General features: G+C 43.2%; 2 protein-coding genes across 2 annotated transcripts in view; one reads left to right on the top strand and one right to left on the bottom strand.

Annotated features, from left to right (window-relative positions):
* The window catches only part of Ccdc58 (coiled-coil domain containing 58), a 20,179-nt gene extending 12,518 nt beyond the window's left edge, over positions 1–7,661 (bottom strand). Inside the window, exon 1 of the mRNA XM_031363800.1 lies at positions 7,154–7,661. Coding sequence (XP_031219660.1) covers positions 7,154–7,204 — 51 coding nt within the window. The 5' untranslated portion in view covers positions 7,205–7,661. The remainder of the gene's footprint in view (positions 1–7,153) is intronic.
* The window catches only part of Fam162a (family with sequence similarity 162 member A), a 29,683-nt gene continuing 18,625 nt past the window's right edge, over positions 7,610–18,667 (top strand). Inside the window, exon 1 of the mRNA XM_031363798.1 lies at positions 7,610–7,816. Coding sequence (XP_031219658.1) covers positions 7,783–7,816 — 34 coding nt within the window. The 5' untranslated portion in view covers positions 7,610–7,782. The remainder of the gene's footprint in view (positions 7,817–18,667) is intronic.

Here is an 18,667-nt window from a genome sequence, read left to right as displayed (position 1 = left end):
AGAAATCTGCCTGCCTCTGCCTCCCAAGTGCTGGGATTAAAGGCGTGCGCCACCACCGCCCGGCTGCAAGTGGCTGTCATTACTGTCATGTACAGTAGGATCCCATTGCTGAAGACGCCATATACTATGGTCACAGGTCACAAAGACACCAAGATGACACTAAGCAAGAAGCATTCTCCCTGGTGGCTAGCTTTCCTACCACCAAAAGGTGCTATGAGGCTCCTAGGGAAGAAAAGTCATGTGGGCATCATGAATTACAATAACGACCTTCCAGGCTAGAGGTAAGTAACCACTCCGGCAACAGTGAAAGACACCTGAAGATAATCAACCATTTTCTGATTGGACTTGAGACCTGCTCCACAGTGAGAAGTCATACCTGGTGTCGTAAACCTGATCAAGAAACCACGGCTGAACAGGTCATAGGCCCTGCTATGGGAACCTACTACTGCTGTGTTTGCTAACAGACAAGTTGTCAAGACATCGCTGAAATACTTATGCTTATACCCACAGGTCGGTTGGTGCTGCTGTCAGTCCTCATCAGAGAAGCTCTTTTTTTTTTTTTTTGCAGTAGATGGCAGTTAATGCACGGACTCATAATTGGTCAAAGTGACTATTGGTTGCTTGGTCCTAAAATCTCTATCAGTCACTCCAAGGCTCAGGCACCACAGAGAAGATGGTGGGAAGAATGTGAAAACCCAAGGGTGGAGAGGGGCGCTGCAAGACAGTCTTCTGGACATCATCAAGGCAGAAAAGAACAAGAAAAGGAAGAGAGGGAGAAGAGGAGGAGGAGGAGGAAGAGGAGGAGGAGGAGGAGGAGGAGGAGGACAAGGACGAGGAGGACGAGGAGGAAGGTGATGAACAAGTGTGTTCTAGAGTGGTCTTTCCTTGTCAATAAAGCATTTAACCTCCTGAGTAAAACATATTCCTTTTAAGGAAAAACAGTGAGATGTGAAACGTAAGATTTGTTTTTAAGGCTACAGAGGTAGCTCAGTGGTTAAGAGCATTGGCTGCTTCCAGAGGATCCAGATTTGATTTGCAGCATCTACATAGTGGCTCACAACCATCAGAAACTCCAGTTCCAGGGAACCTCACACCCTCTTCTAGGCTCTGAGGGCACTAGACATATAGGCAGTACACAGACATACATGAAGGCAAAACACATATAAATATATTTTTAAAAGATTTGTTTTTAAACTGTACAGTGTAATATTTTTGTAGTTAACACACTACCAAGTGTGTTTAGGTAACCCTGTCCTGGTAGTATTTGTAACACCCACCAACCTTGCCTGGCACAGTATGGGGACTGTGAATTGGCATGGGAATTCACCTCAGGCTCAATATCATTAAGAATTCAGGAATTGCAAGGATGCCCTTGATAACACCACTTAACCAGACCACTGAATGTATGAACACAGTATAAGAAGAGATTCAGTATTGTAGGATATGTTACAGGATTTTCATGTTTTCTGAGAAGCACAGAAAATAGGCCCTAAAAATGGTGGTTATATGATCAGATTTGTGTTCTGAAACGGCTGCCTAGAAATTGGACTGGACACCAGCGCAGACAAGTTAGGAGACTGAAACAGCAATCCAGGCAAAAGATTACACAGCTTAGCATTTGCTGGGCTTTTACTGACGCTGAACTTTAGCCAGTTTCTGAGCTGGAATACCTGCTATAACTTTAATCATGATAAACAAATCCTCCCAATAATACAACATAAACACACTATTAAGGTCTTTACACAGCAATGGAATTTGTCTGTACTAATTGGGCAATGAATCTACTTTTAAAAAAACGTATTAGTGTGTGTGGGTACACATGTGTTAGGCATGCATGTACCCAGAGGACAACTCTGTGGATTTGATTCTCTTTCCAAGTTCATACAGGTTCTGGGTATCAAACTCAGGTTGCAATTAGGCTTTTGTGGCAAATACTTCTACCTGTTAAACCATCTGGCTGTCTCTGAACTCACCCACTACTTTTGCAATCTTACCAAGAGAATCTATAAATGAGGTCTACCAAATACACTATTTTCCTCCCTTCCCTGTGTACTAGTAGATTACCAAGCTATGATCTAAAACTGGGCTTTTGATACAGCAGACAACACAATGCAAGGTTATTTAAATTGAAATTCTCAATTTGAAACCTTCAGTTACCACAGTGTAAATGTGCTGAAGAGCTACATGTTAGCAGCAACTACTACATGTATACAGCACAAATACAGAACATTTCTATCACCACAGGGAGTTGCATGGAGCCAAGCAAGCGAAGCTGCATGTTACACAACCCTGAGAACTTGGGCTCCATCCTGGAATCCACATAAAGGTGGAAGGAGAGAACCAATTCCTCAAATTGTCCTCTGGTCAGATATGTGTGTCCACATGTATGTTCTGTACTCTCCTACCACGCACACATCCACACAATAATAAAATTTTAAAAGAAATTTTAAAAAATACAATGATAGTAACTTTTCTGATGCACACTTGTTCCATTATGTTGAGAATTATGTTATTTTTAAATTTCATAGGTAGATTACAAAAGAAAAAAAAAAAGGCTAAATCTCTCACCAGGCCCATTTCTTTACAGTGAAAGAAGCATCAAGCCCTTATGTCAACTCCAGGAGGGCCTAAGACAAAGGCTGGGTAGTGTAAAGTCAACTCAAAATCAATTATGTACACCCAAATAAATATCCCTAATAGAAATACAGAGCCGGGCGGTGGTAGTGCATGCCTTTAATCTCAGCACTTGGGTGGTAGAGGCAGGCAGATTTCTGAGTTTGAGGCCAGCCTGGTCTACAGAGTGAGTTCCAGGACAGCCAGGACTACACAGAGAAACCCTGTCTCGAAAAGAAAAGAAAAGAAAAGAAAAGAAAAGAAAAGAAAAGAAAAGAAAAGAAAAGAAAAGAAAAGAAAAGAAATACAGAAAAAAGGGCTGGAGAGATGGCTCAGGGGTTAAGAGCACTGATTGCTCTTCTGAAGGTCCTGAGTTCAAATCCCAGCAACCACATGGTGGCTCACAACCATCTGTAATGAGATCTGATGCCCTCTTCTGGTGTGTCTGAAGATAGCTACAGTGTACTTATATATAATGAATAAATAAATCTTTAAAAAATAAATTAATTAATTTAAAAAAACAGAAATACAGAAAAACATTCGGGAAAGAAATAGTGAGTGATTTTGTCCAAGAGAAACATGACCTGGGTCTCAGCTGGGAAGAAGGGGAAGGTACTTCTAAGTGAGTGGCAGGCGCAGGGAGAAAGCACGGAAACGGGAAGAGTTAGGAGTAGTGACAAGGCAGAGGGTTCAAATACATGCTAGATATAGAAAGGGCTGGGAGAGAGGCATTTGGAAGATTTTTGTCTAGAGGCACTTTAGGATTTTGGTTGTGTGTTGTTTTCCAAGACAAGTTTCTGTGTGTATAACCCTGGGTGTGCTAGAACTCACTATGTAGAGCAGACTGTCCTCAAACTCAGAGATCCAGCTGCCTCTGCCTCCCAGTTAAAAGCATGTACTACCACTGCCCGGACTAGGGACACCCACATGCCATGCCAAGTCCTTAGAGCTTAGATTCTAAGTTCAAAAGAGGACACAAAAGTGACTAATGAGACTTATCCTAAAGCTGCAAAAATCACAAGTCCCACACGCCCCCGACTCCTAACTGCTGAGATTAAAGCTGTGAGCTACCACACCCAGCACATAATGTTTTTCTTGACCAGCCCTTGACTGTTCCTCTAAGAGTCTAAGGGAGCCAAAAATTTCAAGATTTGTAATGAGTATAAAAAAATATACTGTGCTTACACTCAGAAGTATATCACATATCCTCATGTACAGAGTGTACTTGACAATGGTAATAAATGACGGTTACTGGTTTATGTATTTATCATGCTATTCCTTCCATTATTACTTTAGCATATTTTCCTTCTACTTAGAGCAGCTTTGTAGATCTCTTGTTTACTACATCCCAATTGCATCAAGAAGCTATGACAGGGATTGGCTTAAACCTAGATAAGGGTTAATTACTGTTCGTATTTGCACAACATAAAATCACCTGTAACACATGTCTCAGAATATATCCCCATTATTAAGCAATGCATGACTGTACAGGAAACATTTTGCCTGTGTGCAATTACCTCTGCCTACAATTCAACTGGTATTATCTAAGACTCAACTCAATTATGACTTCATTTTCTTCCTTTTTGAACTCTCCTACACCAGCTCCAGAGTCTTCTTCATGTTTTAATCCTCATTTAAAGCTCCTCATCTCATACCCGGTCCAGCATGGTATCTCCCAGAGCCCGGTAGCTGGCCAATACTGGTAGTGACTAAACTGTTTACCCTGGAATGCATGGGAAAGCCCTAGGTCCTTGTAGGCAAGACTTTGGGGAATGAAAGTTAAATGGAGATCACAACCCAACCAGGCACACAAAATACAGTTTCAGCTACTTGAGAGGCTATGGCAGGACTTCTTGAACCACGGTTATCAGGGCCAGCCTCCACAACATAGTGAGATCTTGTCAAACACCCACATATGCATACAGATACATAAATGGAGGTCAGCAGAGCAGGAACCCTAATCTGCCACAACTGGGATGCTCACTGGAAGAGGAAGAGATATCCTACTGCACAGACAGAGAAAAGGTGTGAAGGCAGACACGGTGAGAAAACAGCCTGCACACCAGGAAAAGACCTCACCAGAGCCAACCCCAGCACAGCCCTAATCTTGGGCTTCTGGCTTCCAAAATTTCAGAAAACTACATTTCTGTTGTTTAAGCCACCCAAAATGCACCCAATAAGTTGCTGAATATATGTTAAAATGAGACTTTAAACATTCGATTTTAAATGTTAATTTTTTTTTAGATTCTGTTTGACTTCGAAAATTTTCTGGGAATGTTACAATGGAGGGGAGATACAAAAAGTTTAAAACTCTTTTAGAAAAAAACCTTTTAAGCATAAAATACATAGCTGTGTAAAAACAAAATCAGAATTACTAATAGTTGGAACTTGACAGAAAAGTGACAGGGATTCCGTAGGAAAGCCCATGAGAAAACTTTTGAAGATGAAAGCATAAATTTTGATGTTGACATAAGTCTGCCTTACAAGGATATGTCCATGTCAAACTAGGAGGAACATTCGTAAATACTTGCACACTACATCATATGAAAATACAACCCTCCAAAATAGTAAACAAGCCCCCAAACTTCAGTTGGTGATATGCATGCAGCATATTTAAATGCACTCTTCATTTGTTTCAAATGACGTGAAGCCCCTCTTCAAATTATAAGGTGAGCTAATGGATTGAGAGGTAGATAACAGATATAAATAAGAGTCAGAGCATGTAGGTATAGCAAGTCACTGACCACAGAATTTTGATGGTGGTTACACAGAACATTCACGGTACATTCTTTCAACATCTCATAATTATGGGGTAAAATTCTACCTAATATTTCTCCTGACATTCAGTGCTGGGCTTTCCATAGTTAGGATAGCTACATACAAAGTGATCTAACAATTCTTGGGAATGTTAATTTTGATTAGTAATTTGTGATAATTCCAGTCAACCATATCTTATAATTTTATCAAATTCATTTAAATGTATATGCCAAACTAATGTTTTACATTATTACAGCACTTTCAAGCATGTTCTGGTCCTGTCTGTAAAGCAGTGGGAACAAAAATTACTGCCTATTTACAAAATTAAAATATATGCTATATAAAAGCAGTCAGCGCTCTTAACCTCTTAGCCATCTCTCCAGCCCCGGTCTTTTGATTTTTAACTCAGAGATTCATTAAATCTTTTGGCCAAGGGACTGGAGAGATGGTTCAGTACCTGTCCTTGCAGAGGACTCAGGTTCAATTCCTAGCACCCATATGGAGCTTGCAATAGTTTATGACTTCAGTCCAAAGAGATACAATGCCCTCTTTTGGCCTCTGTACATATTGCATAGATGTGGTACACAGACATACATACCCACAAAACACTGATGCCCATAAAAATAAATGTTAAAAAAAAAATCTTTTGGCCAAATTATTTACCAAATAAATCAATCTGATGAGGTTATCTTCAAGAATATTACTGCCAGGCAATGGTGGTGCATGCCTTTAGTCCTAGCACTTGGGAGGCGGAAGCAGGCAGATTTCTGAGTTCGAGGCCAGCCTGGTCTACAGAGTGAGTTCCAGGATAGCCAGGGCTATTCAAGAAAACCCTATCTCGAAAAAAAAAAAGAAAACAAAAGAAAAAGAATATCATTACCTACAAGCTACTCAAAATATTACTACAGATAGGGAAATGATGGCATGCTTAACAAATTTTACTATCTTTACTTAAAATACATTTTTAAAGGTCATGTTTTCTTTAGCTTCAACTCTAATTTAATAGCAGAACCATCCTTGTGAATGATCAACATCCGGATCGTTATTCTTGAATTCTTTTTTTTTATTTGGTTGTTTGTTTGTTTTTGTTTTCTTTTTTTCGAGACAGGGTTTCTCTGTATAGCCTTGGCTGTCCTGGAATTCACTCTGTAAACCAGGCTGGCCTCGAACTCAGAAGTCCGCCTGCCACTGCCTCCCAAGTGCTGGGATTAAAGGTGTGTGCCACCACCGCTGGAGTTCTTGATTGAGTATTGGACCTTTGATATTTTTAGTACAAAAAGACACATGCTTTACTTAAGTGTTAAAACTTCTCTCAGAATCAAGAAGCCAATAGCACAGACCAAGTATTTGACTTAACCCTCCCTCCAAGCTTCCAAATCCTCATTGTCTCTCACCACAAAAAAAGGCACTAGACCAGATACTTTATCAAGTACACGAGGTCTCTCTCACTTTTTTCTCTCCCACAAAATCTCAACTTAGGAGTGGAGGAGCATTGGTAAAAGCTGGGAACGAAGATCGGGGAACGGCTGAACTGTTAACAATCCCTCCCCACAGCTTCAGAGCTCGGCTTTACCACTCCAGAACGACCCGGATCTGCCTGCACTGAGCACCTACGCTTCCCAAGGCCACCCCTAGCCCCCATGACCTCCAAAGGTTCCCCCGTAAAAAGCTCTGTACAGCCTTTTCCTACAGTTTGTCTCCCCGCCCTGCCAGACCAAAGCACCGACTGGGATCTGGAGACAAAAGGCTGGACAAGCTTGCCACGTGAGGAAAACCTCATCACCTGGAACTCGGCGAACTCTTCACAGTTCACACTGGCACTGGGCGCCGCCATATTGGACGAACGCGAGGACCCCGCAGCCGACCAATCACCGTGGAGCAGAGGTGTCCGCGGTGCTGCCTGACAGCAAGTCCTGGGAGCCAGAGTGGCTCCCTTTCCTCTCTCTAAGCCTGGAGCGTAGGGTTGTTAAGGAGGAATGAGACCTCGAAGAAGCGTGGAGAAACAACGGCGTTCGGGGAGGTGAGGGTGGGCAAGCGGTGAGAACGACTAGATGTTTTTTAAAACAAAGCTAAGTGGAAAGCAGGCTTCCTTCGGACATCCCCGAAGCCAGGACGCCATAGGGCCCGGGTCCCCGAGTCCCTCCGCGTGTATGACTCGCTTGCACAGTCCTAAGACACTACTCAGCGCTTCACAGTTGGCAGACATCGCCCTTCCTACTCCGCCTTCATGCCCAGACAGGCTGGGCGTTTGGCGGCGTCCTCTGCTCGTCGCGCACGTCCCGCACGCCCGCTGCGTCACGCCAGCACGCCCCGCCCACCCCGCCAGCGCCCTGCCCACGCGGGCACTCGGTGACATTGAGCGCCAGCGCCGCGGCCGCCGTAGGCTGCTGTGCGTCGGTGGAGCAGGCGGCCATGTGGAGCCTCCGCGGCCTGCGCCTGGCGGCTGGTGAGACGCGGGTCTGCGGGCGGCAGGAGGGGGCATCACCGGTGGGGGTGTCCTACTTACTGCAACCGTGTGAGGACCGCAGCGCCTTAGCAAGCGCGGGGGGCTGGCCGAGAGAGACCCTGGCATCTGGCGCTCCTTCACGCAGCTCCCATCTTGAGTTACTGGCTTGATGCCTCCCCACCTGGTCCCCATCCTCCTGTGAACACCTGCTCAGAGTTATCCCTGGAACTAATGCTTTCCACCCTGAATTTCTCCTATCCGTTATTCTAGCTGTGGCTACTGGTCCCTCCCTCTTTAGGTGAGGGACTCAAAGATCTCACAGAATACGAGTAATTGTAGCCTTAAGATGTGGATGGTAGTACATACTTTTAAACAGTAGTGCGATAAGTGCCTCGACTTTCTTAGGGGAAGGTGTTATGCTAATGTAAGGCCTGTAGGCTGTTTTCTCTGTAAACAGTGGCGCGTTTGAGTGTTTTGGAGTCTGGTAAAGTGAACGTGTCCCGCCTTGGGGAAGTCTAGAGATCCTTGAATTATCAGGTTGAGAAATCAGAGTTTGCAGCTTGTATCTTGAGGGTCTTAAGAGGGTAGCTTACTCTTTTGATCATCTTTATGAACTTTCATGATATATCCTTTGTTACATGGCATCAAATCACTACAGAGTTGTTAATTTTTTTAAAGAAAGAATAGCTCCACGTTTTGCTATTGGAGTAATATACATTGTAAATACTATTGAAGCAATGCAAAAAAAAAAAAAACTAGTAAATTAGAATAGTTGTGTAATTTTGAAGAGTAGCCAATGAAGAGGTTAGATTTTACCGACTGGAAGACACGTTTCAATGGGTCAGCATTGCTTACATCCTTAAACACTAATACTTACTCTGCTCTAGAAAAAGAAAAAGCCCTCATTCTATTACTGGTTTTGATTTGTATCAGTTAGGATCTAATCATCAAAAATCTTTTGTGTGCATGTTTAGTAAGTATTATAAAGTTTCCAAAAGAGCAAGCAACCTGTGAGTTATGCGAAAGGCACTTAATACTGAAACACTGGCAGCAGTTACTTTTCTAGACTGCAGCACACGTCATGGAAATCTAAAGTGTCTTGGAAGATTTCTAATGTTTTGGAACTTCGCTGCTGGGCCTCTAACCAAGACAGAATTCCTTGTACAATTTAGCAACAGTTTATTTTACTTCAGATGGGGAATGTTTTAATAGCACACCAAGGATGTTATGGGCAGTGAGTGTCTGGTGTGTTGTGAGCACTTTCCAGTGATTTACTTTTACCTGTTTTATTAATAAAAAGCGCTTTCTGATTTGCATTATCTGATTTCTACAGCTTCCCCCTTCGGTCTTATTCCCTCCTGTCTTTATAAATAAACATAAGTCACAGAGCTAAATACCTTGTGCAGCACCACTTGGTGATAAATGTCAGCACCAAAGGAGGGCAGTGAGTTTGTGTTCTCTGCATTCCTTGCTGCTGTTGATACTGCTACTGGGATCTGCATGTGTGTGGGTTAACCATCTTCTGGCCAGTTGGAGCTTTTTTTGTTTTTTGTTTTGTTTTGTTTTGAGGCATTCACTATGTAGCCCCGGCTGCCATGGACCTCACTATGTGGACCAGGCTGGTCTTGAATTCACAGATACCCTCCCCAGTACAGTTGGGGCTCCTTAAGATGAACAGATGTGAAATCTACACACATGAAATGCAGATGTGTTTGTGAAGTGGGCATACACTTTCATACACAAATGGACTTTCAAGAACCAATGGCTGTTTGATAAATAACATTGACCAAACATGTGGTAGCTCAATTAGAAATATAATCTAGGCATTCTTTTCTTACCCAGAATATTATTCAGAATAAGGTAAATAAGTTCTGAGTAAATAATGTTTTAGAGCCGGGCAGTGGTGGCACACACCTTTAATCCCAGCACTTGGGAGGCAGAGGCAGGCGGATTTCTGAGTTTGAGTCCAGCCTGGCCTACACAGTGAGTTCCAGGACAGCCAGGGCTACACAGAGAAACCCTGTCTCGAAATAATAATAATAATAATGTTTTAGATACTCCAGCTCATTTTAAGCAATAGAGCTGTGCTTAACAGCTTCCTTTGGAACTCCTGGGTGGACTCCCTTTGCAAACAGCCTAGAGGGTTTATGGGCTTTAGTTGCTTGTTGTATGAATGTAGTTGTAGATAGATGTAGGTCAAAGTTGTTACAAAGTTGCCACAGGTGAGAGGTCTTGTGAGCCTCTGAAATCACGTTCTGACTTTTATGAACATGTACCAGCAAGAGAGAGGCACAGAGGCTTACATTCATGTCCCAGCAGTGCCCGTGCTGTTAAGAAGCACAAATAAATTTAAGACTCGGAGCCAGCTAACTAGCTTCTTACCCACCCTGCCATGACTTCCATTAGCATCAGGATCAGCTTTGCCATATAGTTACTAAATTCTCAGCTCTTACAAGTGTCTGTTAGTACATATTGCCTTGATGGAAGGACTCTAGGAAATATCTTGGATTAAGCAAATATAAGGTGAGTTTTCACATCTCTTTTCTCCTGAAAGCTGAATAAAATAGATACAACTTTTAAGATACTGTATCTTTATTTAGATGTGTGTGTGTGTGTGTGTGTGTTATATGTGGAGTCTGTGTACACATTTTGTGCCCTGGTAAAGGCCCAAGAAGGACATAAGGTATCCTGCTCCATCGCCCTACTTTATTCCCTCACTGAGCCTGCAACTAGGCTGGCAGCCAGCAAACCCAGGAGAGCCTCAGGTCTCCACCCTTCTCAGTGCTCCTTAGAACACTAAGTAGCCACACCCGGCTTTTTAAGTAAGTGTTGGGGAGGCAAACTCTTATCCCCTGATCCATCTCCTTAGCTCCAAGACTTTGTATCTTTCAGTAGGATGATTGGGTCAGAAGAATGAATAGACTTAGCATAATATTCTTCACACCACTGCCCGGCTCCCTTCCTATCCTTTATGTTTCCTCCTTCAGCAGGGTGTCCATGCACACTTACATCCCACTACTTAGGGAGGCTGAGGGTTCCAGGGCAGCTGGGATTAATGAGACACTGTCTCAAAAAGCAAATGTAGTATAAGTTCCTTCATCTACATATATTAATGGACTAGATGACTTCTAAAGTACTGCTTGGCTTCAGTGGCTCTGGGACATGGGTTAGACAGGAGAAGCCCATGGTTTCTGTACTGTGACAGCAATGAAAAAGTTACAGTAAAAGCCGACAAGTCAGTGGAGCACAGGGCAACAGAACACACCCAGACACCAAACTCTCAGCACAACGGAGATTTATTACCTCAGAGGAACAAGCGTGGGGGTTGAGGGAGTCTCTGAACTGGACAGAAGGCAGAAAGCAGATGTCTGCTGAAGTGGGTTTTAAAGGGAAAGTGGAAGTCTGGTGGGACTAGGTGGTTAGTCCTGATTGCACAGGTTAGCCCGTGTCACCAAAAAATGAATTTGGATTTCTGGACATTGGTGTTTAGTCTCAGGAATGAGTCAGTGGCCAAATAAGGGAATAGACCTTGAAGGCTAGCTTTAAGAATGTAATCTAGCCGGGCGGGGGTGGCACATGCCTTTAATCCCAGCACTTGGGAGGCAGAGGCAGGCAGATTTCTGAGTTGGAGGCCAGCCTAGTCTACAGAGTGAGTTCCAGGACAGCCAGAGCTACACAGAGAAACCCTGTCTCAAAGAAACAAAACAAACAAACAAACAAAACAAACAAAAGAATGTAATCTAACAGTTTTGCAAGGGAGAGGGAGGGAAGGAGAAAGGGCAAAGCCGGCCTGCAGTGTTGGGCCTGCTAGAAAGCCCTTTAAATCCTCCCACAGTGCCGCATGGTCAGAGGAAGGGGGTCCTGGCATAGCTTAAGAACCGGGAAGTGGAAAGGGCATTAAAAAGGTAGGACTGGCAAGATGGCACCAAGCCGAATGACCAGAGTTTGATCTCCCTGACTCTCCAGAACCCTCCCAGTGGAGGTGAGAACCAATTCCTGCAAGTTAAACCTCTGGCTTAATGCCACACCATATACATGTGTGCGCATTCACAAATAAATATAAAAATAGTAAGGCATGGGTCATTTAGATTTGAGGAAAAGGAAAATGTGCTGGTTGGGTTTTGTCAAGTTAACATAAACTAGAGTCACCTGGGGAAGAGGAGACTTCAGTTGAGAATTTGCCTCTGTCAGGTTGGCCTTTGTCAAGTCTGTGGAGCATTTTCCTGACTAATGATTGATGTGGGAAAGCCCACCTACTGTGGGTGGTGCCAACCTTGGGCAAGTGGACCTCGGTTGTATGGGAAAGTAGGCTTAAGCAAGACATGGGAAGCAAGCCAGTGTTTCATGGTTCCTGCCTCTGTTCCTGCTTGAATTCTTGCCCTGATGCCTCTCAATCAGGCTGTGATTGGGGCGTGTGAACCAAGTCTAACCTTGCCTCCCAAGTTGCTTTGGTTAGTGTCTTTATCACAGCACCAAAAAGCAATGTGAACAGAGTAAAAATGTGGAAGAAGGAGGGATTGAGTTCCCTCCTTGAAGAAGAATAAGATAGAATCCAAAGATCACAAAGATGGGAGGGGTAGGGGAAAACAGGCTAATGTTGGGAATGTAAAATATATCGGTTTGAGTAGAATGGGGCTCATAACACTTAAAGCACTTCGGTGAAGGTAAGTACATGTCTCTTAGTCATTCATTTGACCTATGAAAAGAAGATTAGTATGTTATTTATAGGACCTGTTGAAATGGTGAATGTTTTTTCCAAGATCCGGGACCCTCTGTTTAACTGTGGCATGAGACAGGAAAGCTGGCGGCCTACTGGTTGAACTATATAAGTTGGTTCTGCCTTCCTGAAAGCAAATCTTTAAAAACTTAAAAACATAAAAACATAAAAAACTTTAAATGTAATTTTGTCCTTTAACCCTCCACTGTCAGGGTCTGGTTCTTAGACAATGATCAGAAATATCATAAGAGATATTTATTGAGGAGGTTATAGGTTCAAAAGACTGAGAACACAAGAGTTCAAGACCAGCCTGGGCAACAGTGACTCCCCATTTCAGAGACAAACAAGACAGACAGGCTGGCCAGCTGGCTGGGTGTGATTAAATTCAGAGAAATCTGTGTTGGGTGTTATATATCTATCTGGTATTTCTAATATCCAGAAATAGTATTTATAGCTTTGTGACATAAGGTTACAGTATCTGATTATGAAAAATCAGGTTGTGTGTGCATAAGAAAGCTGTGGTGGGCAGCACCTTCACTTTAACACTGTACCTTTATGTCCCTCCGAATTTTCTGTGATGGGCAAGCGTTGCTTTTATAATTTAAATGTAGTTTGTGGTGTTTTTTTCTTAAGATGGGACAGTGGCAGGAAGTAGCAAGAAGCAGACAGTGGACAGTGAGGATGGAGGTACAGATAGCTAGGCACAATGTATGAGTACACTGTGGCTGTACAGATGGCTGTGAGCCATCATGTTCCTGTTGGGAACTGAACTCAGGACCTCTGCTTGCTCTAGTCCTGTCAGGCCCCATAATACATTGTAGCTATCTTCAGACAAACCAGAAGAGGGCGTCAGATCTCATTACGGGTGGTTGTGAGCCACCATGTGGTTGCTGGGATCTGAACTCAGGACCTTCAGAAGAACAGTCAGTGCTCTTACCCGCTGAGCTATCTCGGCAGCTCGAGATATATGTTCTTCTGAGCCTGATGGAAAGGATGAGAAAAACAGATGGGGTGGGGAGCCTGTTTGCTGTTATAAAGTAAAGGCCTTGAGTTTCACACAACCACTGTTGGGAGTGTGTAGTCTGTGGGGTGGGAGAGTGGACATTAAGGAATGACTCCCATTTTGTTGTAGTTGAACCATGAGATTCTAGTAGCTTTTTAAAACCTTTATTAAAAACTGGCCAGATTCCAAAAGTATATTTATAAATTTGTATTATTTTTTAATCTCAGAAAAATTTTCCCATGGAACTAATGTTACAAATGGTAATTAGGAGCTGAGCCAGCCCACAAACCCCAGGGTCAGTCTGTCCTCCAGTCCCCTCTGTCCTGCTTCTCAGCACCTGGTTCTTCCCGAAAATCCCAGCTTTCCTATTTGCTGTGTCAACCACTCGGGGCTGCAGTGTAGACAACCAAAAGGAGGGTTCCAGGTCCATGGCTTCTCCTCCAGCTCCTCTGTCCCATCCTGCCTTCACCTCGGGCCTGCCCTGCTTTCTGCCCTGAAGATTTGTGCCTAAAACACTCTTCTCTCTCTGCTCCAAACTGCTCTGCCTGTTTGGCAAACTTTGGGGATGGGGGTTGTGGCAGATGAAAAGATTCTCAACCATGGGAGAACACGGGAGCCACAATACCCTGAGCCAGGGTGGCTTGGTCTAGCATTGTCAGTTGGTTTTGGAAAGCCTGTAGAGAAAGAAGCTCTGGTGCCATTGTGATGGCCTGCCAAGAGGTTCCCCCATGTCAGAGCCACATACAGAAGCAGTGCAGACCATTGTCTGCAGCCAGGAAGAATCCATCCCTTGTCAGAACAGCTGCATGTGTGAATTTCCAAGCCATTGGGTCTGACTCTGAAAAGGCTCAGTACAAGGTAATAGATCTGGCTTGTTTGTTTTGTTGTAATGAGCATTCAGGGCAGCTCAGATTGGCTTCTAATATGGAAAACAAATCAGTGGCTCTGTTTTATGTGAGCTTTGTGGACCAGAATGCTAATCTGTAAAAAGTGTAACTGCTGCAGTTTACTCATTCTTTTAGGTCTGCTGAGCACTTATAAAATTTAACATACAATTTCAATAAATTAAAAAATACAGTATTGATAAACTGGTACTTAGGGACTTGGCCATCCCTGGAATACTGTATATCTCCTTTTTCCTTTTGAGATTTAAATTTGGCTCTGGTTCACACACACACACTCACACACAAAGCCCCTCAGAGTTGCCCTTTCCTGTCATGACTGTAAAAGCATCGGCAATACCCTCATTTATTTTAAAGGGATTAAACAGACATTTGAGGGCAACATGAGAGCCATGTAGATATTTGCATAAGTTTTTAACCAGGACATGGGAGAAGAGCATCGTTGCCTCAGAAGGAACTTCTTCCAGCCAAGGTCATGGCAGTTCCTGGAATGTGAGGGGAGAGAGAACGAGGCGGCTGGGCAATAGGGCAGTGGGCTTTGGTCATCCATTGTGGGACACTCAGAGTGAAGCTGGGTACTGTGGAAGAGAGATGTGCAGGTTCCCCCTAAGGGCAGAGAGAAGATGAGCGGTAGGACCATGCCCACAGCTTGTCAGTAGGTACTGACTGTGTTAGGGGCCTCACACTCTGCAAACACTCCACTGGAATTCTGGCATCTGAAGTAGTGGATTGAGCATTAACAACAAAAAGAAGCTAGCAGTAAGACCCAACTGCTGCTTAATGGATTGGCTTTGTGAAAGGATCTTGTACCCAGCTAGATACAAAGGCATGAAGCTTTACAGTTGCACCCTGGTGTCTTAGTTTGACCAGCAAAGCTAAGGAGATGATTGACGGGTTAACTGAAGACTCAGGTTCAGTTCCTAGCATGGTGGCTCAAAACCTCTATAACTCCAGTCCCAGAAGATCCCATGTCCTCTTCTGACCTCCAAGAACATCAGGCACATTCATGTTGTGCATACATACATGCAGGCACTTAAAATTTATAAAAATGTATTAAAATTTATTTACACATAAAATTTAAATACACATGTAAAATGAAAAACCACTTAAAAACAACTTGGGGAGGAAATGTGACTTGTATGCTTCCATCACAGTCACTGAGGGAAGACTGGGTAGGAACTGAAGACTGTGAGGAGCACTGCTTGCTGGCCTGCTTCTTTTTCCAACCTAGGACCACCTATCTGGAGATGTTACTGCCATAGAGAGCTGGGTCCTCCCACATCCATCATTAATGAGGAAAATGCCCACAGCCTTGCCTTCAGCAATCTGATGAATGTGTTTTCTCAGATTAAGGTTCCCTTACCCAGATGACCCTAGCCTGTGTCGTTCACAAAGCCTGGGATCAGCAGGACCCACAAATGGTGGTGGTAAAGAGGAACTATGTCGCATGGGAACTGCACATTAGAACAGCTCAGGAATCTTACATCATTGGTGGCAAGAGTTCTGAAGGTTTGCAGTTGGCTGCGAGAGTCTGCATCTCTATGAAGCTCCTAACTGAGGCTGAGCAACACTGCCCAGACTTAACAGTATAGAGCATTGGTTTCCAGGAGTCTGTCACATAATCCGTCCTGAGCAACTGTCAGAGTGGATATGGGTGTCTGTTCGCATCTCAGAAGCAAACCTTCATGCGAACACGTGAATCGCATCCAAAGTACAGGTTGACAATGTAATAGGTATTGGTGGAAACTGACTACCCTTCTAACAAGCTCCTTGAAGATGCCAGCCATGCCTGAGAGCCACAAGAGCTTAGACCAGTGGTTCTCAACCTGTGGGTCTCGATCCCCATAGGTTGCATATCAGATATTTTCATTACAATTCATAATTAGCCAAATTACAGTTATGAAGTAGCAATGAAGTAATTTTATGGTTGGGGGTCACCACAGCATGAGGAACTGTATTGAAGGGTCACAGTGTTGCAAAGGTTGAGAGCCACTGGCTTAGACTAACAAACCAGGTTCCATCATAGAATTTTCTCCTTGCCACTAGGACAGAGTAGTCATATTGGCACATCTTGATTCTACCTTGAACTGAGTGTATTTTCTAGGCTCAGCCTTTTCTTTTCCTCTCCCATTCTAGATGTATATTGGCATGTGAATGAGATAACTTCCAATTCTCTGTTTTCATATGCAATATCAATCAATACATAAGTCTAAGGTAAAGACAATATGATGTGATGAAGACACAAGTGCCTATGTTGTGTATGTGTATATATTGGAGGGTTTTTGTTGTTTTTCAAGACAGGGTTTCCTTGTATAGCCCTGGCTATTCTAGAATTTGCTTTGTAGAGCAAGCTGGCCTTGAGAGATCTACCTGCCTCTCCCTCCTGAGTACTGGGAATAAAGGTGTGTGCCACGACTGCCTGGATCCTAAAGAATTTTTTCACTTTGGAACAATTTTACAGAAAACTTGTATAGATGGTGCACAATTCTGTTTGCCTCTCATCTGGTAACTTCCATAACCATGGCACATCATCAAAAACAAGGAAATTAACATCAGTGTATTATACCACCCCAACATCAGTGTATTATACCACCCCAAGTGCAGGTCTCACTCGTCATCAGTGATGCTCATTTTTTGGTCCAGGACCTGGTCAGTCTGAGATCCTATGATGCATTTGGTTGTCATGTGTCCTTAGTTTCATCTGGTTCAAGGAAGCTGTAGTAATCTTGGGTCAACCCAGAGCACACATCTTTTATACTTTACAGAGGGCAGATTTCTGCAACAAGGCTAGCTGGCTTACTCTGGTTGGTGGAACACAGGACAAAGGATCTCATCCATCAGGCATTGGTTGGCTTGCTCAGGGGGCTGTTCTTGGCTTAGTTAGCCAACTTCCCTATGCAACTCTGTACCTGGCCTTGAAAAGTCCCTGGGAAGGGGCTGAGGGTGGTACCCCCTAGGTGGTAGGGGGATTGTCATCAGCAAGGTCAGGGTGACAGTTTGTGGTCTTTTTCGAAATTCACCACAGGGAGGGGTTGGGGGCTTCTTCCAAGAATTGCTAATCTTGTTTTTGTGGACCTTAACATCATTGTGACCACCAGTTATTTTTGTTTTGGCCTTACTTAGCTTAGTCAGAATGGCCTGGTCATTCTGTCTCAACATTCTGACTACCAGAACTTTGTTTTTACAGAAGGTCCTTGGCTATCTCTGGAACATAACTTCTCAGTGTCTGAAGCTGCTGCTTATAGGAGCTGGAATGTGGCTCTCTTATTTTTCTGTGAAACTTCATTTCTACATCTCCAGAACTCTGTTTTTCACTTTATTACTTCACGTCTTCTCATTCTTTGGTTTTCCCCTTGACAGTAGTAGCCAGGTGTTTTATAAAATGATTCTCAGTTTGACCTGATGTTTTCTTTGTTTCTATTTTATAATTTATTTTTACTGTATGTGCCTTGGCTGGTATTTGGTTCCATGTATGTCAGTGTGAGCCTACCAGATTCCCAGAAACTAGACTTATAAACAGCTGTGAGCTGCTATGTGGTAGAGTAACTAGTGCTCTTAACTGCTGAGCTGTTTCTCCAGCCCTGAGCTTGATACTTTTAGATAATCAGCCAAGATTATAGGTTTTGGAGAAGAATATCTGATACAGAGATAAAGTGTCTTCCTTTTCACACCATATTAAATATACAGAGGACCCAGGGGATTTAGGATTGATGAATTTTTAACCTTGGGCAGTCAGTTTCTCCCTGGAGATTGCTGTTCTTTTCCTTTTTTGAATCTGTTTGAGAACAAATCACTAAATTGAATCAGTGAAGCAGAGATCTACATTTGAATTTTCTGGAAGGAAAATATGTCCCTTTTCTCAATTTATTCATGCTGTTACTTACATTAGCATGGACTGATGAGTTATAGCCAACTGCCATATATATTTTTGTCTCCTATGTGTTCTAGATCAGTTCTTGATTCTCTTTACATGTTCCTTTCCATTTGTTTGTTTGTTTAATTGGTTAGGGTTTTTTGTTTGTTTGTTTTGTTTGTTTTCGAGGCAGGGTCTCAACATGTAGCTCTGGCTGGCCTGAACTCTCTATGTAGATCAGGCTGACCTTGAACTCTCTGCCTCTGTGATTGTTTTCAGTAATAACATTTGAAAATTATTTGTATGCTCTGCTGGATATGGCTTCATTTCTTTGTTTGTTTTTTGTTGTTGTTGTTTTGTTTTGTGGGTTTTTTTT

Source organism: Mastomys coucha, unplaced genomic scaffold (genome assembly GCF_008632895.1).
Source record: "Mastomys coucha isolate ucsf_1 unplaced genomic scaffold, UCSF_Mcou_1 pScaffold12, whole genome shotgun sequence".
In the NCBI taxonomy this organism is placed as follows: domain Eukaryota; kingdom Metazoa; phylum Chordata; class Mammalia; order Rodentia; family Muridae; genus Mastomys; species Mastomys coucha.
Note: the sequence above shows the minus strand (reverse complement) of the source record. Positions and strands in the feature narration are given on the sequence as shown.